Here is a 24162-nt window from a genome sequence, read left to right on the forward strand (position 1 = left end):
ATTTCACAGGTCGTTATACCCATCATTTGTTATCAAAAGGGAGAGCGGTGCTATAATAGAAGTTAAAAAAAAAGATATAATAATAATAAAATGGTGGCATGATATTCTGACTCATTCCCTTGGCTGCAAACTGCTGGAACAGATTGAAAGGTTAAGTATTTGGATCGTTCAACGTGAGGTGCAGGCTCCCTCTTGTGGCTGAGTCGAGGTTGATGAAGATGCATGAATAATATGACAATATAAAGGAGATATGTATGAACTAGAGTAGCAGCTCTCCATCCCAGTAACATCGCTGACACTTTAGTTCTTTGTTTGTGCATACAATAAAGTAAAACAAAAAAGATAGATATATTCAATAACATAGGAAAATGCACAGGTGGGTTGAAGAAAAAAAAAACAGAGGGGTAAATATCTAGAAGAAAAGAAATACCAGAGATAAAAAGACCAAGGAAGAAAAATAAATAAATAATTGCACTGCTTTCATACTCTGAATCATACCTCATTTACTTTAGCAGAGCATCAAATCCACTCAGAGGAAGTGCAGCTGTCTTGCATTTGATAAAGAAAAGATTGTGAGACAGCGATTCGTGCTGAATATATACGATATGCACCTGAAGCACTATAGCAGCATGTGTGTTTTTAGACAGATTAAACACATGTAGTGTTCATTAGTGAGTTTTAAAAGGTGCTGATAGGTGGATCGTGACCTTTGGATAGATAACCGGCTGTAGCTTCAAATTTTAACGGTCTATCAATCTTCTATTTAAACCCTCTACTGGAGAGCAAATAAAGGAATATCACTAAATGTTTAACTGTTGCTTTAAAAAGGTACAGTGTGTGGGATTTGGCGCAATCTAGTGGTGAGGTTGCAGATCGCAACCAACTGAGTACCCCTCCGCTCACTCCTCCCTTTCCGAGACTGCAGTAACGTAACTCCTCGCTCAGAGGTCATCCTTACCATAATAACACTACTTTAGGAGTAACAGAAGTCAGACGGCGGCTGGCGGTACCACGGTTTTGCACTCTGCGGCTCACGTTACCGCAGTTTCACAAGTGTGTCGGAGAACTACGGTGGTCTTCAGGTAACGTAAAAACATGAAAGGCTCTCTCTAGAGACAGAGTTTGGTTTGTCCGTTCTGAGCTACTGTGGAAACATGGCGGACTCTGAAGAAGACCCGCTCCTATGTAAATGTAAACAGCTCATTCTAAGCTAACGAAAACACGATTCCTAGTTTCAGGTGATTATACATTAATGAAAACATAGTTATGAATATTAGATTGCATTTCTCCTAATAGATCCCCCAAAATGTTACGCACTGTTCCTTTAAGCAAAGAATGTATATTGCCAAGAAGTGAAAGTCAATTGTTCGTTCCATCAGCGCCCAGCAGCAAAGCTACGCATCCGCCATTTTGGACTGAAAGCGACTATCGGACGCCAGTAAAACGTCCTCCTAAAAAGTGCCGCACAAAAGTAAAGCAAAATTATTTCTATTCTACCAAAATGAACTGTGTTGAACTATTAAATATAATAAGCGTTTTCAGTCCGAAATCTAAAAAGTGTGCAGAAAAATACCTTTTTTCACAGAAAACATTTTGACTTGTCATGGCAGGAAAAGCACAAGAGAAACAAATTTTTGCGAACGATGGCTCAGTGTCATCAAGTGTCCCAGTAAACCATGATAGTGAGCCTGCATGCACAATACCTGGGGTGCATCCCAATTCGCTTTAAGTTTCCTCAACTGTGTCGTTTCCTTGTGTCCTTCCCACGGGAGATGCATAGAGAAGCAAGGAAACGACGCAAGTGAGGAAACGTGGATGTGATTTCAGAGACTTGGGATGCACCACACGACCCTGAAACTGAAGCAGATAGAAGTCTTTAATATTTTCAATACCTTTCCTGCTGTGAAACAGCTCTATAATGGGATTAAATAACCACAGCAGCGTTTAATTAAGAAGCTTTTAATAATTTTCTGTTTTTAATGGAATGATTCATGTGTGTACGTAAGTACATGTATATTACATCTACCATTAGTGGGTTTTCATGGTAAACAAAGATACTGACAGACGGAGGAGCCCTAAAAGAGAACACATGAGGCTCAAACGGGGTTTAGATCCACCTCACAGGGTGCAGGCCTGGAGCTTCTGGTCAGCCAGCTTCAGAGACACCCAGGTGTTGAGCATGGAGGCCCTCAGTTTGCACCAAACCAGGTGGTCGGTCAACCCGAAGATCTGCGCGGCGAACTGAGCAGCGGCCTCGGGGGAGAGGATTGTGGAGCAGCCGAGACCTGGACCAGAACAAAAAGGAAGGCTCGGTTACGACTGTATGATGAATAAACTCACAACAGTTTAAGACGGGAAGCGCTGCACTCACCGCTCGGCATACGCAGGGATGACCAGACATCCTGTGCACCCCAGTCCGGAGTGATGGGGGGGCAGTTGATGACGGGGTACGCCGTGTTTCCAGACATCACCGGGCCGAGGCCGTTACTTCTGCCGGCTACGGCCACGAACACAGTGGGAACGCCGTCTCCTGAGGAGAAGAATACGGATATTATGACGTGATAGATACAGAACTAAATCCTCACTTCTCTAGAAAGGGAGAATGAAAACACACCTTCATATTGTGCTTTGATGCGCAGCGTCTCATCGGGGCCTTTGTGTGCCGAGGTGACTCTCAGGATGCAGGGAATCCCGTAGGAGGTGCAGGCCTTCCGGATTTTTTCACAGTGAGCCAGGTCCGAGGTGGAGCCCATCAGAACCACCACCCTGCCGCTGGCTTGGTGCTCCAGCAGCAGCTAGAGACACAACACAGCACTCCTGAGCTCCATGCAAGTTTATATGTATGTCCACTTAAAGAGAGACTATGCAACATTAGCTGAGCAGTGGCCACATGTGACAATTACTGGATAAGGATAGTTCAATACAGTTGCTACACAGAGCATCCCGGTTTGAGCTTTCAGCATAAAAATTGCAGTAAAAATATTTCATAGTATAAAAATAAATTATATAACAAAATGTAGGGAAAGGAAAAGACGAATAAAAAAACAAAACAATCGGGGTGAATTTGAAATGTCTAAATAATCCAACAGTTTTTGCGAATTTATAATTTGAGTTTTCAATTTTCAATAGTAGTCAAGTTTTAAAATTAGTATCTTTAAAAGTATAAAAAGAGGGTAGTCTTTTACATTATATCAATTTATGGATATAATATTTTGCTAAGATAATACAATTAATAATAATTAATAAACAGTTTCATCTGCCAAAAAATTAAAAAATGATAAAACTGTCAGTGACATAGCAATATCGAGCTAACAGAAGCTAACATTAGCCTCCATAAGCTTCTCGTCATACCAGACCAAAAATAAATAGCAAGTAGCAGAAGCAATGTATTGAATAGAGAAGGAATTCATTGAATTGCTCATGAATTTTCATTTTTAAGAGAATGAATGTGCCATTTGTTCTTTCAAAACGTGCATAGCGTCACTTTAAGGCATGTTTGTAGAAACAATCTTGAATGTAAAAACAATATTCTACATTATAAAAAGAAATCCAGCACCTGTAAGAAGGGACAACATGAAAATGTCATGTCAAAATGATCCTTTTTAGTGAAAAAACAAACAATCTTAAATAAGGTAATCATAAATCATAAGGTCCCCCTACATAAATAAAGGAGAAGTTAGATGAGTCTGTTTTTTCTTACATGGCAATTCCTGTATTTTCTTTTTTAATTCAGGCCCTAATTTTCACTTCTCTACCACTATAGTGTGCTATAGTGGTGCCGTGGCTTAGTTGGTTAAAGCGCCTGTCTAGTAAACAGGAGATCCTGAGTTCGAATCTCAGCGGTGCCTTTGCATATTTCCCCACTGTGGGACTAATAAAGGAATATCTTATCTTGAACAGCTCTTTCAAGCCACTCATGTGACGATATTCACGACTAACCTGATAATGGTAATTCACCACGATCAACTTATTGTGAATGTGTTTCTTAAAATTGTGATCAAATCTTATATCTTCCCATCCCTAGGGACAACTAACACGATTTTTGAATTAGTGTTTAAGAAAATGATAAACAGAGGAGAGCAACAAAGCTCAGTTAATAGTTTAGAATGAACTTTGTGTGTCAGCTCTAACATGTTGATTAAAAGCAAACAGAAGCCGGTCCTGATAACACAGAGCAGACTGAGGTTCAGTGTACCTTGACCCTTTCAGACACCCACTCAAAGTTCCTCTTCACCATCTGCATCGCCTCGGGGGTGACTTCTTTAAGGTCTCGGTACACCTAGGAAAAGGGGGAAACAAGTTATTTCAGCTTTTATATTAATTCTTGAAAAAAAGAAACACAGAGACCAAAAGAGGAGTTCTGACCTGCTTGTCCTTCTGCTGGCTGCGATCTCCAGCTGGCCACAGCCTCCACGAGTCGTTGTCGATCACATCAGCCAGGACGATCTCTTGAGTCTTCACGTTCACGCCAAACTCCATCTACAAGCGAGGAAGAGGATGTATGAAAGGGTGATCACACTGCTAGAGATTAACCAGCAGAGGGCGGCGCTGCAGCTGCATACCTTCATGTCCACCAGCGTGCAGTTCTGCGTGGCCCAGGACTTCTCCAGGATCTCAAAGATGGCCACGGTGCAGCGGTTCATGATGTCCACTTCGCACTGACCGATAGAGAGCCCAGCCAGAGAGAACTTCGCCTCCAGCAGCTGCTCCTCAGACCACTGGGGGTCGTTGTTGGCGTCATCCTATAAATCAGATAGCAACAGATTACATAAAGATGGATGTGATTAGACATTTTGGACACTTTAAGTCGAGGCAAAGTCTCGGACTCACTTTAAAGAACATCTCCATCTTCAGCGGGGAGAAGCGGAAGCCTTCCTTGACTCCTGGATTCCTCTTGAGGAAGGATCCAGTCGCCACTCTGCGACACACCCACTCGATGGGAATCATCTCACAGTGGGCCGCGATGAACGCCGTGTCCGAGTGCTGCTTCACAAAGGCCGTCTTAATGCCTGTAACAAAGGGGAGATGATAAAATCTGATTATTACACAGCCGCTGAAGCAGTACTTCAAAGATTTACTGTCATGTCCCTACAATGAAGGTTAAGTGCGGTTGGTCACGTTCTGGTGAATTATACGCGGCAAAGTTTCAAGTCACAAGATAATCACCACACTCACGAGTGGCATGTGGGTTACATTTACCCCAATTACTTTTAAATTAAAGCGAGGAGGACACTCATTTTGGGACCTAAATGTCAAACACGCGCCTACATACATCAACGTTACTGCATGGATCTGTCAGATCTGGACGTGCACGAGATCAGCTCAAAAGTGCCTGTTGTTAATTGCAGGAATCTGTACACTTAAAAAACGGAAGTAAAAACAAACCAAAAGAAAGTGATAAATGAATATTAAAAATGTGAATTTGTAGTTTTTGCTGGGAACTATGTTGAGAGTCATCAATGTACGTTTTTATTCATCCTTAATAATGTTATTCTCTACTATACATCTGATTTTTGCCCTTTGTGTTGACTGAAATGTTTAATGCATGTATTTAAATGCAGACCCCAGGAAGACTAGCTGTGCTTTAGGGCAAAGCTAATAAATAAACGAAATAAAATTATTTAAAAAAGGAATAAATAGGTACTGAACTTTGTCATAAAAGGTGAATACGTGGGATGATTTCTCAGTAGAGCTGAAACAATTGGTGAGTTAACAGAAAATGAATTGCCAACTGAATAATTGTTTCAGCTATTCTAAAATACAATACTTAAATGTTAGTATTGTATTTTCTAGTTAATTTTGACCTTTATGATATTAAACTATATATATATATTTTTTTTTGACTGTCTGTCAAACAAACAATCAATTTGAATAGGTTAACAAAAATGGAAATTTATTTCAGTGGGACGTGCTAGATTTTGTTAAAAATTGAGGGAAAAATCAGACAGTAAAGCAGGTTTTACATTTTCTTTCCGTATTCATCAAATGAAAAAGAATTTAAAATGAATTTTTTTTTTTTATAATTACCAAATCGTGCCTTGTGATGTACTTTTTGAGGAAAAGCGCTTTTTTTAAATGTTTGTATCTTTGGCATGATGCTGCTTATTACTCCTCTAATCTGTTTTATCCTGTTTAGCTGCTTTGCTTGTTTTGTGGCACATTTACAGTGGTGTTAATCAATGTGCATTGTCACTGAGAATAAATAAATAAACTATTATTGAAGATTCAGGTCATGTGATGTGACGTGAAGCCTCCCATTGGTTGCTGCAACTATATACTGTAGGTGAGGACACACCAGACTTTGTTAAAAGCCCTGAGGGAAGACCTACAGTACAGTAGTCAAACATATTTTAGGATTTAGCCACTACAATAAAGGCTTTTTAATATCAACATTTCATTCCCACTATGTTTATTTGTTCCAGTGGTGTTGATCAATGTGCATTGTCACTGAGAATATACAAAGAAGCTATCGAACATTCAGGTCATGTGATGTGATGTGAAGCCTCCAATTGGTTGCTGCTACTATATATTGTAGGTGAGGCCACACCACATTTTGTTAAAATGTGCATTGTCCCTGAGAATAAATAAAATTAATATTTTTTGTAAAAAAAAAAAAAAAAAAAGTGTGAGGGAATGCTTCTATAAATACCTTAATTATAGTAATTATATACCTCTCTGGTTTTACTATGAAAGCCTGTTTCTCAACACGTGAGAAAGTTGCCTCAGGGTGAGTAACGTTATTATTACACAACCACTCCTCACTCTACCTGTCAGAATACCTGCTGGATGATCCTTTATTAGCTTTCTATAGTGTGGAGAGCTCTCACCGGATTCCTGCAGCAGCTTGAACACGCCGCTGGTGGTTTTGTTGGCGATGGCAGCTTTTCCTTCCATTTGGTCCTTCCTCACCGCGTTACCAGCCGTGATCTGGTCTTTAGACTGGACCAGAACCAGTCCGGGCTGGTCCAGCAGCTCAAAGATCTGCTTCGTTTTCCCTTCATTGAGCTTGGTACCGATCTTAAACTCTAAAAAACACAAAACAAACATTAAAAACACGCAAAATAAGGCAATTAACCACTGTACATTTAATATAAGCTCTTCAATATGAGTTCATTAGTTAAAGTACCTGGTGTGGAGGCCATGATCTGCGACAAGCGACAGTGCTGGAACACAAAATGAAACTTTTAGAAAAGTTGCGGGATGCAGAGAGGCAGCAGATGGAGGAGGAGGCGTGCAGCAGCACCAAGAAGACAGGAAGTGCGTCTCTCTCGTAGGTGCTCTGTTAACCAAGCAGCTCAGCCAGGCGACCAATCACAGCAGCGCATTAGCCGTCACGTGGTAGGAAGATGCTCCCAACTTGTGTGATGGGAATTCAGGCTCTTTTTAGTGAGCCAGATCATTTGGCTCAGCTCACCAAGAAGAGTCGGCTCCCAAACGGCTCTTCATTTTACCACTTCTGCCTTTTTATAATTCAGCCAAATTTAGCTTTAGCTGTTTTGACAAATGATTAATATGCGTGCACATATATCACTTAAATTATTTAATATAATTATACTAAACCTTATAATTTCCAGAATACCATAATTTTATATGCTGCTTCGTTTCCGACTTTCACTCTATTGCACGCTATTCGTGCACCGCAACGCAAAGCAACGCAATGCAACACACCACAACGCACAGCACCGCAACGCAACTCATCGCAACGCCACACAATGCCACGCAACGCAGCGCTACGCAACGCATCACAATGCATAGCATCGCACCGCTGCGCACCGCATCGCAACGCAACGCTTCGCATCGCAACGCTTCGCATCGCTTATTTTAAAAGATTCTCGGGAGTTTCGAGAGGCGGCGAGTCTGGTCAGACGCCCGTGATTTACATAAAGTAGACTAGACCTCAACTTTATGCAAATGAGGCGTCGTAACGCTCCGTTTCTCAAATCGTGACGCCACGCTACCAGAATGCATTGCATGGCTGCTTACATAGACAATGAATGGGAAGCGTAGAAAGGACAAAGCCTGTGGACACGTACCATCACAGTCAGTGCATGGAGTCCCCGTTGCGCGGAGAGAATCATCCTATCATACTGCCTTGAATTGATAAAAAAATAAAATAAAAAGACTCTTGGACGGGAACCGGCTCTAACGGTTCACTTAAAAGAACCAGCTCTTTGAACCGGCTCGTTCTGACCCAACACATCACTAGTTGAGTGAAGAAGAACTTTTAGTTGTTTGCAGTTTATCCTGTAAACATCCCCCATTTCCTCCTCTCTGGCAAGAACAGTTGATTTGATAGAAACGTTATCTAGAGAGAGAGAGATTAGTTGGAGGTTGTTGGAGCTAATCGATTAATCAGATCGTAACATACCACGTGTTTAGTGTTTAGTGTGTTTCCAGTTCAATATGTTTGATACTAATTTAGCTTGTTTCTTGTTAAAGCTGCTATTTAAGTGATTATTTTCTCGTGATTTCACTTCCAGACTAACATATCAGCTGAGTTTGTGTTGTAACGAGCCTCGTTGCGCGCTAACAGTCATCGATTGCTTGCACGTGTTCGATCAATAGTGTCAGTTGGAGTCAGTTGGTAACTTTGGTAACTTTGGTAACTAGGTAACTTAACGCACGAGTTGATCACCCCGGCGACGAGACGTTCCACCGGTTAACGGACAGCCACCACCAGCAGCTCCAGGAGGAGGATGGAGTTTGAGGAGAACGGTATCGGAGAAGAGTGCGGGGTGTTCGGCTGCGTGGCCGCCGGAGAGTGGCCCACACAGCTGGAGGTCGCTCAGGTCTTAACTCTGGGACTGGTGGCTTTACAGCACAGGTAAGATACACAAAGGTGTGTGTGTGTGTTTATCAATAAATAACAGATAACTGGTCAGGGAGTGTTCAGGAACAACTGTAAACATAACCTAAAAAACATCTGTTCAGTCAAGCTGAAGAGGAACCAGTGTTTGAATGAACATGACAAGTTATCCTGAGGCACTACAGAGAAACAAACAATTAAAAGAGTTTTATATTTGTAGAAAATAACGACTATATTTGCAACATTATTTTCCAGACACAGTGCTCAGCAACAAAATGTGACTTTAAAAAATGACTCTATGGCTACAAAATGTTGTTATATTAGCAAGAAAATATAAACTAGTAACTGAAAAAGTTTGTCATAAATGAAATGCAGAGGTGAAAGAAATACTCAGATATTTTACTTAAGTAAAAGTAGCAGTACACAATGTAAAAATACTAAAAATCCTGCATTCAAATTTTTACTTAAGTAAAATAAGAAAAGTATTGGCATAAAAATATACTTAAAGTACCAAAAATAAAAGTAACTCTTTGTGCAGAATGACCATGTTTATAATAATGTTTATGATTGTTTACTTTTGAGTTATTAAAGTCCAACAAGTTCTTATTATTATGGGCTGAAAACAGCTCCTCAGTCAAGTGAAGAAGAAACTGTGTTAGAAATGTAACGTAACCAGTGCCCCTGGGGCACTACAGAAAAACAAACTAATAAAAGAGTTGTATATTTGAAGAAGCCAACGACTGTTACAAGTATTTGTTAAGCGTCCTTGGGTTTCATGAAAGGCGCTATATAAATCCAAGCTATTATTATTATTATTATTATTACAAGTATTTGTTTGCTTATCTGACTTGAAGCAACATTATTTTTTCAGGTACTAAAACGTGACTTTAAAAATGACTACAGCTACAAAAAGTTGTTGTATGAACAAGGAAAAATAAACTAGTAACTGTAGAGTTCCTCCATATTAACTGTCATAAATGCAGAGGTGGAAGAAGTACTCAGACCTTGTACTTAAGTAAAAGTAGCAGTACCACAATGTAGAAGTCCTGCATTCAAAGTATAAAAGTATTGGCATCAAAATAAATTTAAAGTACCAAAAGTAAAAGTACTCATTATGCAGATTGGCCAAGTTTATAATAATGTGTATTATTGGTTTATACTTATTGATGCATTACTTTAATATTGAAGCTGGTAGAGGTGTTCTCTGCTGGGCAGCTTGTGAATTTCCAATCAATAAAGTTTTCTTAATCTTAATCAATAATATGACATCATTATTTTTTTTTAATTTAATTATCATTTTAGAGCTGCAACAATTAATTGATTAGTTGTCCATTATTCAAATAATCACAAACTTTTGATAATAAGCAGCTGGAATATTTTTTTTAAGGAAAAAAAAAAAGTCTAAATTCTAATTCCAGCTTCTTAAATGTGAATATTTTCTAGTTTCTTTGCTCTTTTATGACAGTAAACTGAATATATTTGAGTTGTGGACAAAACGAGACAATTTTCATCATTTTCTGACATTTTATAGACCAAACAACTAATCGATTAATCAAGAACAGAATCTACAGATTAATCGTCAATCAAAATAATAGTGAGTTGCAGCCCTAGTTTATTTGTTGATTATATTTAGTATTATTAATCTGAATCTGCAAAGTACTTAAAGTTGTCGGACGAATGTAGTGGAGTAAAAAGTAGAAGTATAAAGTAGCATATAATGGAAAATACTCAAGTAAAGTACAAGTACCTCAAAACTGTACTTTAGCATAATACTTGAGTAAATGTACTTAGTTACATTCCACCACTGCATAAATGTCAAACTCAATATTGAGTAACAGATTCACTCTCAAATATTAAAAGATGTAGAGGTGCAACTATCAGTTATTTCAATTATTAATCGGAAAAAGTAGTAAAAAATGATATATATTTAAAAAAACAATTTAATTAAAAATAATATATAATTTCCAAAAGCCCAATAAGACATATTCAAATTGCTTGTTTAATTTGAACAATAATCCAAAACAATAATCTAGTTTATTATCATATATGACGAATAAAAGCATCAAATTCTTTGAGATGTTGACTAAAAAATTACTAAAACGATTAGTTGTTGATTAAGTTGTCGATCAGCTAATCGATTAATCAACTAGAAGTTGCAGCTTTAAGAGAAGACGCACAGATTCTCCTAAAAGGCAGAAATAATCTGAGAGTTTGTCACTGTGAGTTCTCCTACAGCCTGTTAAAGAATAATGATTTCTTTAGTTTATCTTGGTTGCGTAAAAACTGCTTATGACCTGGTGGGATTACCTGTGTGTCTGGGGGTGGGTTGGGCGACGCTATCGAACAGACTGAATTGATCTTCATTATCGGGATGGGATCCTGCTCGTCTTTACACTCCACCTTATCAGAGCCAGTGTCCAGTTTCTTTGCTGGTGTCTGGAGGAGCGTGGAGTCTGGAAAAAGAGAACAATTAAAATCACATTATTATCCTTACGTTACCTGTAAAAAGTATTAAACATTTAGTTTCTTTATCTCTCGGTCTGACGGCGGACGTCATCATGAGTTAGCAGTCACAACCGTCCCCTTATCCATAACTTAATTATGAGGCTCCATCATGGGACTGACTGAGTCAGACATTAGAGAGGCTTCAGTCAATTGTAGACATCATGTGACAAAGTGAATAACGGAGGAATGAGACACATTTCAGACCTTGATCCACAGCTTTCCTCTTCATTCTTCTGTTGGATGAATAGACGTCCTCTCTCTTTACCCGAGTCTCAGAAGAACCTGCAAACAACGGTCATAGTTACAGGACATTCTTTAAAATGTGTTCAGTGTTTTTACTCTAGGTATCTATCTAGACAGGCAGATAGTTTTGTTTCTATTTGTCCAGATTTTTCGATCTCTGAGATGCCTACTCCTCTCCCAGTACATGCATTAAAAAGGACCAGTGTGTAGGATTTAGGGGGATCTATTAGCAGAAATGGAATATAATATTCATAACTTTGTTAAGGATGTACCGATACCAATATCGAATATCGGGCTGATACTGACTCAAATAGCTGGATTTGGTATCTGTGAAAATGGGTCCAATCTATTCACTTCAGTTCTATGTTTATACAATATACATTATAAACTGGAATTTGAATTCCTGTTTAAGTTTTGACCAATTTTTTGCTGCATTAAAAATGTTTACACCTGAACTGTAATTCCTGATAATTTTGTAGATTGTTTATCAAGTTGCTGGTGCACGATTTATTATTTTAATAATAAATAACAATTCAGTATATATATATATATATATATATATATATATACATACATATATATATATATACACTCTTTGTTTTACAAAGTTAGGAAAGCAATGTTTAAGTCAAGCCAGAATGATCCCAGTCACCTCCACACAGTGAGGCATACAGCTTATTAATTAAACACTGGTATCGTATCGGTACTCTGTATCGGCCGATACCCAAAGCCCAGGTATCGCTATCGGTATCAGGACTGAAAAAGCAGGATTGGTGCATCCCTCTACTTTGTTTTCACTAGTGTATAATCACCTAAAACTAAAAAGCATTGTGTTTTCATTACCTTAGAATGAGACCAGTGGGACCATAATGTACTAAATGAACATCATGCTGTATTGAAGAAGACTTGAAACAAGAGCTTGAGACCATAAACTCATGTTTACAATGTTTACTGAGGTAATAAATCAAGTGAGAAGTAGGCTCATTTTCTCATAGACTTCTATACAATCAGACTTTTTTTAGCAACCAGAGGAGTCGCCCCCTGCTGGCTGTTAGAAAGAATGCAGGTTCAAGGCACTTCAGCGTTGGCTTCAATTCTCAGACCCTGGAGTTGCCCACTGCTCGAAACGCAATGCTTCGCTACCAGAATGCATTGCACGGCTGCTTACATAGACAATGAATGGGAAGCGTTGAAATGACAGATCCTGTGGACACGTACCATAAGAGATGTAAAGTCAAAACAATGCTTGAAAGTTTTTGGCAACTATGAATCTCTTATTCTGTAGGTTTCAATAATGGAAACATGGGAATTGTTTTCAAAAACCTACCCACTACACATGAATAAATAATTATATTTGGCTCACTCAATCTGTGCTGTTGCTCTAAGCGAAGCTCCTTGACTGAATGCAGCTTCGGTTCTTCATTTGTGTCGAGACACACAGACGAGACAGAATCAGAACTATAAGTTCGTTCCTCCGTTGTTCCCGCCATCGTGGTCGCTGTGTTCGTCTTTGTCAAACAGACATGATCGTTCTCCTCCAACATCGCAAGTCTGCCTGAATCTGCGTCATGTGGCGAGCCGTTAGTGGTGCGGTTCATAATGGCGTCCACCTCGTCGTAGAACCTCATGAGGCGCCTCGGGTCGGCTTCGTCGCCCTTTCCTCTTTGCAGGGAGCGGTAGAGGTACTTGAGGTTCTTGTACTTGGTGTGGCACTGCTTCCAGTCGCGTTCAATGCCCTGCTGCACCAGTCTGTTGGAGATCTGGATGAAGATGTCTCTCTTTCTGGTCGAGCTCTCCAGCTGCCTGCACACGCGCTCATCAGACCACACTTGTATCAGCGCTCGCACCTCCTGGTCGCTCCAGTTTCGGCCCGTGTCGGACACCGTGACCACGTGGAACAGGTCGGCGCTGGATGGATCCGTGAGCGTTAGATGGGCATCTGGAGTGAATAGAAATAGGTTAAGGAAAGATGTGGTGTAAACGGCGCTGGTTATTCATGATGTGGCGTACCTGTTCCTCTCCATTTTGCGTCCATGTCTCCGTCCATATCATAATCATCGCTGTTGTCATCTGGAAATAAAAGAAGTAGTAGATGAATTATTATTTTAGGCTTGAATATAAAACATGCACTGCAGACTGTTTACATACCATCATCAATCTCAATGACGACCTCGCTCTCTGAGGCCGGCGTCTGCAGCCTCCCTGCTCCCGCTTCTCCATCGTACAACCTCTTCTGCATCTCCGCGCTGCCGTTCTCCAGCCCCCGGTCCAGAAGAATGGCCTCCACCTCGTCGAAGAACTTCATGTACTTCCCAGGGCCGCCGGCGCCGCCGCCCCCGACGGCGTGGGCGCTTTTAGCCGTCTTGTAGTCGTACTTCAAGTTCTTGTATTTAGTCCGACATTGCTTCCAGTTGCGCACCACCCCAAAGTTTCTCTGCATCAGACGGGCCATCTCTTGGAAGATGGATTTGTTGCGGAGCGTGCACTTCAAGCGCTCTCGAATGCGCCGGTCGGCCCAGACGCAAAGCAGCGCTCGCACCTCGTCGTCCGTCCAGTGGCGGCCGCCTTCTTCAGCCACGCTCGCAGTGTAAGGGAGAGCCCGATGGATCAGACTCTTGTTACCTGTAAACACATGAACACACTGGTTTCATTTTGATTTTAAAAAACAAGTTGGAACTTGTATTCTTCTTTATTTGGATCCCTATAGAGAGCTACAGGAATGAGTCCGAAAACCTGGAAATGAGTTAGCATTTTATCACTTCCTGTTCCCTCGTCTGGAAGTCAATGGGTTTTTAGTTAGATGCCTGAAATAAGGTCTGTGGTTAACACAAGCTGAAGAGATTTTAACATTTTGATATGCGACATAAAATACATCAATAAATACCCCACTGGTGAATTTTCAAGCTTTTATGTGTCTTATAATAGGCTTGCCGCGGTAGTCGGTGTTACCGTTGTTACACGGTGGTCGGGCACACACCGATTACATTACGTTCCCACCCCCCCAACCGTCGTTTTGCTTTTTTTGTTTTACAAAAGTAAAACCCATTTAGTTCATTTTGGCGTATCAGTGCCGTGTTATCAAAACATAGTCAGACGACGGACGCTACAAACTGAAAGTGAATGCATCTGCTCCGTACAGACGAGACGATGGCGGAGGATTCGGTGTCGAAGCGAAAAGCAAAAGTGTCTGGCAATATTTCAGATTTAAACCGAACACTATAAAGGAACCATAACGTTAATGAGGTAAATCGCCGCGAGGAGGACGGAGCGGTCATAGCCGGTGTGCACGGCGGAGCAGCGCCGGGTGGAAACCTGCGGCCCAGCAGCGAAAGCTTGACCGGAGAGGCCAGACACACAGCCATCCAACAGTAAAGATCAAAGTAAGCGCTCGACACATATTGAGCGTCATCTCTTCTTGTAAAATGTCCGGTGTAATCGGTAACACCGGAGTTGTCACAAGTTTATTAACCGATGGGAAAATGTCCTCACCGTCACATCCTGGTGTTTACTCGCACCTATGCGACCGCAGTGTAGTTTGTTTACGTTAGCTTTTTACTTCTGGCGATTGCATTTACGCTACAAAAATCACAAAGTGGTGTTCATTCGTGGAGATTATCTTGCTGAATAAAAACGTGTAAGTATCGTAAACGTTTGTTTGGCACGGAGCTTATTTTCTGCAATAATCCAAAACCCAATGGAACAATCCCGTTGGCTTTTTGTCGAGGGAATCAGGGCGTTGATCACTTCCTGGTTGGCCTTCAAAAATACGTCATCCCTGGAGCTTCACACAAAAACAATAACAATAAAAAATGTCAATAAAACAAGAAAAGACAAAAAAAGACAAATTTAAGGATCAAAAAATAAGTAAAAAAAAAACTTATTTTAATCTGACTTTAAAATGTTTAAAGCAGACAAAAGTTTTCTACTTCAGTTTGAAGCTAAAACTAGTTTGACTGCTTGTTTATCTTCTGATCTGTCGAGGTCATCGGTTGGGGTTGAACCTACATTTACCTTCCTGTACTGGGACAGTGACTGAGGAAGGGTAGATTCCTCTTTGATTACCCACATCTTCCACCTCTTCCTCCCAGCTCTCCACCGGCCTTCCATCCACTCCGGGGCTGTAGTTTGCCGCTGCTGAGTCTGGCTTCCTGCTCTGGAGTCCCAGGCTCCTGCACTTGGCCTGACACTCCCACCAGCCGCGCACAACACTGAGCCTCCTCAGACGCTCTGAGATCAACTCAAACGTGGCTCTGCTGTCGGCTACGTGCTGAGCTCCCACCTCGTCCCACGCTGACATGAGAGCCAGCACCTCTGCCTCCCCCCACGCCGAGCCTCGTCCCTCTGCCACCTCCCTATCACCTCCTCTTTGTCTCTCTGCTCCTCTCTCCATGTTTGAGCTGACCTGGAAACGCTTTCTTTTCCCCAATCCGTCTGTCTCTGCTGCCCGGTTCCCTAGGCAACCAGGCGGTTAAGCCTGAAAGCAACGCCTCCATGCTGAAAAGCAGCCTCACCACTGGCTTAAGCTGTGTGCCGAGGGGGCGGGACCAACGGTAATCTGAGAAGCAGCTTGGTATATAGGCTGGATCTGCAGCAAGGCGACTCTCCCTACATGGAGGCTCCACAGACGACTCAGTTTTTTTCTGCTGCTGCTTCATTTTTCCCAAATCAAACCAGTTTGGTTCGCCTCAAGGCTCCAATCCAGCTTTGACAACACAACAGGTTTATTCATGTTTAGTCCTGCAGAGAAGAGACTTTATTAAACTCACTTCCCGCTCATATATTTTTACACTGTTAGAATTAATAACATGATTGTTTGTGTGTGCTCAGGGGTCAGGAAAGTGCCGGGATTGTCACCAGTAATGGAGCCAGTCCGCCTACATACACAGCCCACAAGGTAACACTGCTCATGAGTTGTATTAATAGATTGAAGCTGCTTTTTATTAAAGGTAAATAAAAGCACACTGACCTATATTACTATAACCGGTTTTATCACACTCAGATTGTGACCTGGTTTCCTCTCTACAACATGACAGCTGCATATTACTGTTTACTTTTATTATTTGTGCAGATTTTGTGACCAAATTTATATTGGTTTCCCTTTTACATTAATTATGGAGGAGATATTACATGTGAAAAACAAGTAACTGAAATATTGTGGTGACATAACACATCTACATCTATTCACTAAGGTAATCACATATGCATTGTAAATGTAGATACATTTACAGGATCAAATTTGATTGCTTTTAAAAATATGCATTGGAAATTATTTACAAAAAATATAGAATTAAAATAATAAACTTAATACTAATGATAATAAATGCCCACAAAAAATAAAAATAAATAAATAAAAAGAATGAAATTATTACTACTAATGATAATAAACACACCCCAAAAATAAATAATAAATAAATACAAAATAATAAAATTATTATTAATAATAATAATAATAATAATAATAATAATGATAAATATCCTCCCATTAAAAATAATAAATAAATTAAAATAATAAAATTATTACTAATAATAATGATAAACACCCTAATAAATAAATTAAATTAAAATGAGTACTAGTAATGATAATAAATACCCCCCCAATAATAAAAAATAAATAAAATGGAAAAAAAGTAGATAAATTTACAGTCACATAGCGACATGGAATGAAATACAAAAATAGTGTGAATAATACTGAAAAATAATGTGTACCCAGGAAAACCCAAGATGAGACATTGGTGTTTTATGCCCAATAACCAAAACGTTCAAATATAAATCAATTGCAGTTTATTCAAAATCATTTTCCGACCTCCATTTAAACCTCATATGATTGTAATTATAAATGAATGTCTATTGGACCCCCTCCTACTCATCCCCAGCAACCTGAGCTCTTTTAAGAAAATAAATTATAATTCTTGTATTTATTTGTCCTTCTCCTAAATATTGATACAGGAGATACAGAAATTAACATATTGTGAGTTACCGTAATTTTAACATGTTGGTTAAATGTTCGAGTTAACCTATATGGACAATCTGTGCAGATTGTGTAACTGAAAACATCTCTCATTGATTACTTCTTTTAGGGAATGGGATTAGTGAGCACTGCGTTCGCACCCGAGGCTCTTCTGAAGCTGCGCTATGGTAACCTCGGTATTTGTCACACGCGCTATTCAACGACCGGCAACTCAGAGCTGCAGAACTGCCAACCTTTTGTGGTGGATACGCTGCACGGCCAGATCGCTGTGGCACACAACGGAGAGCTGGTGAATGCTCACGCCCTGAGGAAGAAGGTGAGGACGGACGCTTATCTCACTGAACCTGCTGCATATCAATAAAAATCTTCAATGTATGATGTTATTGATGACAAACCAGGCCTCTTTATACAGTGTGCATAACCTATATTTAAAAGGAGCAGTGTGTAACATTTAGGGGGATCTATTGGCAGAAATGGAATATAATATTAATAAGTATATTTTCTTTAGCGTATAATCACTTGAAAATAAGAATTGTTTTCGTTACCTTTTGCATCGGCCACCGTAGTTCTCCTGCACGCTTGGTACACGGGAGAAGTTTCAGTTCAGCCACCTCACCGCTAGATGCCGCCAGATCCTTCACACTGCACCTTTAAAACATAAATATATGCAAGGAAATGGACATTAGCCTGCAGGATATAACACTTTTCTCTCTCTCTCTCTATATATATACATATAAATATGTGTTCTGAATGAATCATTGTAAATGTGGCGTTCAGGTGATGCGCCATGGTGTGGGCCTCTCCACCAGCTCAGACAGCGAGCTCATCACCCAGCTGCTGGCATTCACTCCACCTATGGAGGAGCGGGACGCACCGGACTGGGTTGCCAGGTCAGTGTCATGACTTGATGCTACATAAATATATATATAAAAAAAAAAAGAGGTTTTCCGATACCTGAACTTGTGGTATCGGCCGATACCAAGTACCGGTCCGATACCAGCCTGATAAAAAATGTTTTAGTTATTATTATTATTAATATTATTTAACAGCTGTGACAAACTACCTTCAATCAGTTCTTCTTCGCTGCTTCAAAACAGTAGTTGCCAGTGGCAGCCATGATACATCCAGGGCGACAGCACAGTGAAGGCTACTTCTTTGGAGCTGTGAAGAAGAATTGATTTCCGGTTAAACAAGTTGATATTTTTCTGGGTTAATAAATCGGAGCATAGACTGGCGTACTCGCCGATTGCCGATCCCAAATTTTGGGCATCATCGGATGCATTTCGGATACTTGTATCGGAACAACTCTATAAAAAAATAATTCCTACTGAATACCTGTTGTTTTGTTAATGATGTTACAGAATAAAAAATCTGATGACTGAGACCCCGACGTCGTACTCACTGTTGGTGTTGTTCAAAGATGTTATCTACGCGGTGCGTGACCCTTACGGAAACCGTCCCCTCTGCATCGGACGGATTGTTCCCGTCTCCAAAATGCACAGTTCAGGTATTCTCAACATGTTTGTCCTTAAATGACCCCAAACTTCTACCAATGATAAATACGAGACCTCAGCTTATCGGTCAGAGGTCAGATGTGTAACCTGGTGGATGATTAACGTCATTCTTTGTTCAGGTGCCGGAGAGGAGGACACGGAGGGATGGGTTGTGTCATCAGAGTCCTGCAGCTTTCAATCCATCGGTGCCAAGTGAGTTTTCACCACATAATGACGATAATATCTTCTGCATTATAACGGAAGTGTTGTGGGTATTAATGGTCATGTCCTTGCTGGTTCTCATCTCAGGTATTACAGAGAGGTCTTACCAGGAGAGTTAGTCCAGATATCAAGACACGGAGTGAAGTCTCTGAGTGTTTTCCCTCGCCCTGAGGGAGACCTCCCCGCCTTCTGCATATTTGAATACGTCTACTTTGCCAGACCGGACTCTATTTTTGAAGGTTTGAATATTTACTATGGACCATCCTTTATCTGAGATAAACGGTTTGGCTTTCTTGTAGAATTATTGGAATACTTTGTGGAAGTATAAACAGGAAGGAAATCCATTTACATAATTTTGTTATCTGTTCAAAATGTACCTTAAAGGGAGATTTGTCAAGTTATTTAATACTCTTATCAACATGGGAGTGGACAAAATATGCTGCTTTATGCAAATGTATGTATATATTTATTACTGGAAATCATTTAACAACACAACACAATGACAAATATTGTCCAGAAACCCTCACAGGTACTGCATTTAGCATAAAAAATATAAGCTCAAATCATAACATGGCAAACTGCAGCCCAACAGGCAACAACAGCTGTCAGTGTGTCAGTGTGTCAGTGTGCTGACTTGACTATGACTTGCCCCAAACTGGATGTGATTATCATAAAGTGGGCATGTCTGTAAAGGGGAGACTCGTGGGTACCCATAGAGCCCATTTTCATTCACATATCTGGAGGTCAGAGGTCAAGGGACCCCTTTGAAAATGGCCATGCCGGTTTTTCCTCGCCAAAATTTAGCATAAGTTTGGAGCGTTATTTAACCTCCTTCGTGACAAGCTAGTATGACATGGTTGGTACCAATGGATTACTTAGGTTTTTCAAGTTTTGTATGATGCCATTATCTTCACTTTAGCTTTAAAACTGAGCCCGCTACAATCCTAAAATCTCAAGTTGCGTTAATGCGTTAAAGAATTTGCGTTAGTCCTAATTTAAAGTCTGTATTATCGTGGCTAAATCATTAAAAAGCCAAAATATTTCAACCACTCTAAGTCTGCTTTCCTGTTTATCCTGTTTTCCAAGAGCACCCGACACGTTTTTGATCTACGGTTGAGTACACAGAGCAGCCAGCTATCTCTCTCTCCTACTATGTGATGCATGTCCAGTATTTTACACCACTGTCTGTGCTGCAGGGCAGATGGTCTACACCGTGAGGCAGCGCTGTGGTCGGCAGTTAGCCATCGAGGCTCCGACAGACGCAGACGTGGTCAGCACTGTGCCAGAGTCTGCAACTCCTGCTGCACTGGGCTACGCTCAGCAGGTCAGTCTGCAAGCTCTAATAACTCTGTGAAGAAACGTGTAATACACCACCACCTCCTCCTGATGGACCTCTTCTTGTCCTCACAAGCTGTCCCCTCTTCTTGTCCTCCTCTTCACAGTCCGGGCTGCCGTATATCGAGGTTCTGTGTAAGAACCGCTACGTTGGGAGAACATTTATTCAGCCAAATACCCGCTTGAGGCAGCTCGGAGTCGCCAAGAAGTTTGGGGCTTTGACGGACAACTTTGCAGGGAAACGAGTGGTGCTGATCGATGACTCCATCGTCAGGGGCAACACCATCTCCCCCATTATTAAACTGCTGAAGGAGGCCGGTGCAACTGAGGTTTGTTGTGTTACATACTCTTACTCGTATATGTGGTGACACAGACAATGTCTTAATCATAGACTGTATATAAGAAGTGGACGTAGTCACCGTGACGTAACACATTGGTTTTGTGGACTGCCGTCAAAGAACGTGTATCACCAAGAAGTGAAAGTCAATTGTTTGTTCCCTCGCAACATCAGCGCCCAGCAGCAAAGCTAAGTTTTTCGCCATTTTGGAATGAAAGCGCCAACCGGACGCCAGTAAAAAGTTCACCTAAAAAGTGGCGTACAAAAGTAAAACAATTTTTTTGATCTATTGTTATAATCTACCAGAATGGCCTGTGTTAAACAATAAAATATTATAAATATAATAAGTGAAAACACGGACAACTCCCAGATCGGACAATGCCGTGGTAGCGACCTGTCAGTCACAAAGTAGCCCCGCCTAAAATCATCCCCTGCTTTATGGTCTATTTGACTCTAAATGGACCATAATTTACTAAATGAACATCATGCTGTATTGAAGAAGACTTGAAACTAGCGATTGAGACCATAAACTCATGTTTACAATGTTTACTGAGGTAATAAATCAAGTGAGAAGTAGAGTCATTTTCTCATAGACTTCTATACAATCTGACCTCTTTTTGCAACCAGAGGAGTCGCCCCCTGCTGGCTGTTAGAAAGAATGCAGGTTTAAGGCACTTCAGCGTTGGATTCACTTCTCAGACCCGCAGGTAGCCCGTTTGATGATTTTGGTTCTCGATGAAAAGAACAGGAAAGCAGAAAGAAAACATTCACGCAAGTTATTTTTTATAATCTTTTGTCTAATATAATAACCTCTTCATGTCCCCTGAAAAAATATTCAAAATAAAAACGCAACTAAACTAATGTCAGAAGAAATTATAACCTTTATAAGGCTCATTAACCGCCAGTGAAAACAAACGTAGGTTTAAACCCTCATCTAGTAACGACACTGAACAAAATGAAATGAGCAGCTGCTCACCTTCAGTTGTGTCTGGAGAAGTGTCGTCTTCACGGATAAATCCTGTGTGACCAAAAAATGCAAAGGATCTGTAGCCGTAATCACGTGAAACTCATAGTTCAGTGCTAAAAAAAAGTATTTATTCAAGATAACACTGCACAGTTTAGAGTGTCCTTCTATTGTGACCAGCCCGAAGCACACCTGTAATAATCATGCTGTTTAATCAGCATCTTGATTAGCTACACCTGTTAAGTTGATGTATTATCTTGGCAAAGGAGAAGTGCTGACTAACACGGATTTTTACAAATTTGTGAACAAGAATTTGAGAGAAATCAGCCTTTTGTGTGCATAGAAAACGTCTTTTATTTCAAATCGTGAAGATGGGAGAGAAAACAAATGTTTATATTTTTGTTCAGTATTGATAACGAGATGAGAAGCGTCAGGATGATTCAGCTCAGCAGGTGATTGGTTGATCGATCACAGTGGAGAAATGAATCACAGCAGCACATTGCAAAAGAAAACCTTCTAAATGTTTACAAGTTGGGAAAAGTAAAGCCAAACAGCCCTTTCAGTCACAAGCTGGTTGTGTTTACCACCTCCACAACAGAATCCCTGGGGGGAAAATAATCAAGATTGACCAATTATCACCATCCTTGGTTCATTGTTGAATATCAGATGTTGATCTGCACATGCCGCTGAAACACCGTGTGGTGAAGTTAAAGAGAATTTTCTCTGGAAAATTCTGACCTGTATTTCCTCCTGGACAGGTCCACATCAGGGTTGCCTCTCCACCAATCAGATACCCGTGCTACATGGGCATCAATATTCCAACCAAGGAGGAACTCATCGCCAACAGGCCAGAGTTTCAGGACATTGCTGGGTACCTTGGTAAGATAATAACGTGTTAACACAAATTTTGTTTTAACGCCACTAATTTCTTTAACGCATTAATACAGCTGTTGTTGCCTGTTGGGCTGCAGTTCGCCATGTTATGATTTGAGCATATTGTTTTATGCTAAATGCAGTACCTTTGAGGGTTTCTGGACAATATATGTCATTATTTTGTGTTAATTGATTTCCAATAATAAATATATAGATATATTTGCATAAAGCAGCATATTTGTCCACTCCCATGTTGATAAGAGTATTAAATACTTTTTAATTAATCGCCATTAACTATGGACAAACATGCAATTAAATATTTTAATCGTTTGACAGCCCTAGAGAGTACTAATACAATAGTACATTTCACTGACAATGTCCCAAATAGTAGCATCTTTGTCATCTTCCCACTTGATGTGTGCATCTTTACTGCCTTTATTGTGGCTTTGGTGCGTCTCAGTTAACCCTTGAATTGTTGTGTAGGTGCAGCCAGTGTTCAGTATCTGACCGTGGAGGGCCTGTTGTCCGCCGTTCAGGAGGGCATCGCCTCCGTCCAGGAGAAGGACGAGAGGATCGGCTCCAGTAAAAAGTCCAGCAAGAGAGTGGGTCACTGCACCGCCTGTCTGACTGGGAAATATCCAGTAGAGCTGGATTGGTAACGCCATGACCAACCACAGTGACAGCAGCAGCAGCAGCACTGTCGGTTTACTGCGAGCTCCCACAGCTGATGCATGAAATGTTCTCTGGAGACTGGAAGAGAAGTGGTTGGCCATTTCAATACTGGGACACTAAGAGGTGTATTAAATACACACAGAATATGTTTTCTCTACAGAGGATCGTCATCCTGCCGAGATCATTTCACTTAAGGGATGTTTGTCAGTGGTGTTGTATGAGGTACTACTCCATAGTCAGTGTATTACCTACAGTAGATGGAGTTTAGAGAAGCAGACAGGAGTACCAGTATCGGAGCAAAGCAATGTACTGCTGTGGACGGGGGCAGCAGCAAAACAGATTTTAGACAACTAAAAAAAGGTTTAAGTGTACGCTATATTTAGAATATTTTCAGTATTTTCAATATTTTACCTCGCCATCAGACAGCCTTTCTGACGGGGAACTGAAGCAGTTACCTATGCTACCAGACTCCATTGACAAAAACAGTAATTTTACCTCTCAGAACACATTGGAGTTGCTGGTCTACCGCTGCCTCAATCAGTTAGTTTGTTTGTGTGACTTTGGTGTTTTTAAAAGGTTAGTTCGGATTCACCAAAGTCACACAATAACACAAACAAACTAACTGATCGAGGCAGTGGTAGACCAGCAACTCCCCTGTGTTCTGAGAGGTAAAATTACCGTTTTTGTCAATGGAGTCTGGTGGCTTTGAAGAGAGCATAGATAACGGCTTCAGTTCCCATCAGA

The 24162-nt window shown here is 40.6% G+C and overlaps 2 protein-coding genes and 1 non-coding gene across 7 annotated transcripts; 2 read left to right on the forward strand and 1 right to left on the reverse strand.

Moving 5' to 3' along the window:
- Nucleotides 1-1943: 1943 nt before the first annotated feature.
- On the reverse strand, nucleotides 1944-18123 carry paics (phosphoribosylaminoimidazole carboxylase, phosphoribosylaminoimidazole succinocarboxamide synthetase). 5 transcript variants are annotated; one of them, XM_037771216.1, is made up of 15 exons: nucleotides 18068-18123; nucleotides 13703-14176; nucleotides 13565-13624; nucleotides 12918-13508; nucleotides 11516-11593; nucleotides 11114-11259; nucleotides 7127-7163; nucleotides 6828-7025; nucleotides 4831-5009; nucleotides 4563-4742; nucleotides 4366-4479; nucleotides 4196-4279; nucleotides 2615-2795; nucleotides 2372-2530; nucleotides 1944-2285 (listed from the first exon to the last, which is right to left on the reverse strand). In XM_037771216.1, the coding sequence occupies exons 2-15, from the start codon at nucleotides 14004-14006 to the stop codon at nucleotides 2119-2121; spliced, it is 2478 nt and encodes an 825-aa protein (XP_037627144.1). In that variant the 5' UTR covers nucleotides 14007-14176; nucleotides 18068-18123; the 3' UTR covers nucleotides 1944-2118. The 5 variants fall into 5 exon arrangements, with proteins under 5 accessions (XP_037627144.1, XP_037627141.1, XP_037627142.1 ...); XM_037771213.1 differs by lacking the exon at nucleotides 18068-18123 and adding an exon at nucleotides 15566-15959; XM_037771214.1 differs by lacking the exon at nucleotides 18068-18123 and adding an exon at nucleotides 15560-15959 and having other exon boundaries at nucleotides 12918-13493.
- trnat-agu lies at nucleotides 3775-3848 on the forward strand. The gene has a single exon. It is a non-coding gene; the product is annotated as a tRNA-Thr (tRNA).
- Nucleotides 8209-23753, forward strand: ppat (phosphoribosyl pyrophosphate amidotransferase). Its single transcript, XM_037771261.1, has 11 exons — nucleotides 8209-8824; nucleotides 16382-16448; nucleotides 17632-17838; nucleotides 18300-18412; nucleotides 18884-19029; nucleotides 19156-19228; nucleotides 19325-19476; nucleotides 20434-20561; nucleotides 20680-20901; nucleotides 22632-22752; nucleotides 23230-23753. The coding sequence occupies exons 1-11, from the start codon at nucleotides 8697-8699 to the stop codon at nucleotides 23403-23405; spliced, it is 1533 nt and encodes a 510-aa protein (XP_037627189.1). The 5' UTR covers nucleotides 8209-8696; the 3' UTR covers nucleotides 23406-23753.
- The last annotated feature ends 409 nt before the right edge of the window (nucleotides 23754-24162 follow it).

Source organism: Sebastes umbrosus, chromosome 5 (genome assembly GCF_015220745.1).
Source record: "Sebastes umbrosus isolate fSebUmb1 chromosome 5, fSebUmb1.pri, whole genome shotgun sequence".
In the NCBI taxonomy this organism is placed as follows: Eukaryota; Metazoa; Chordata; class Actinopteri; order Perciformes; family Sebastidae; genus Sebastes; species Sebastes umbrosus.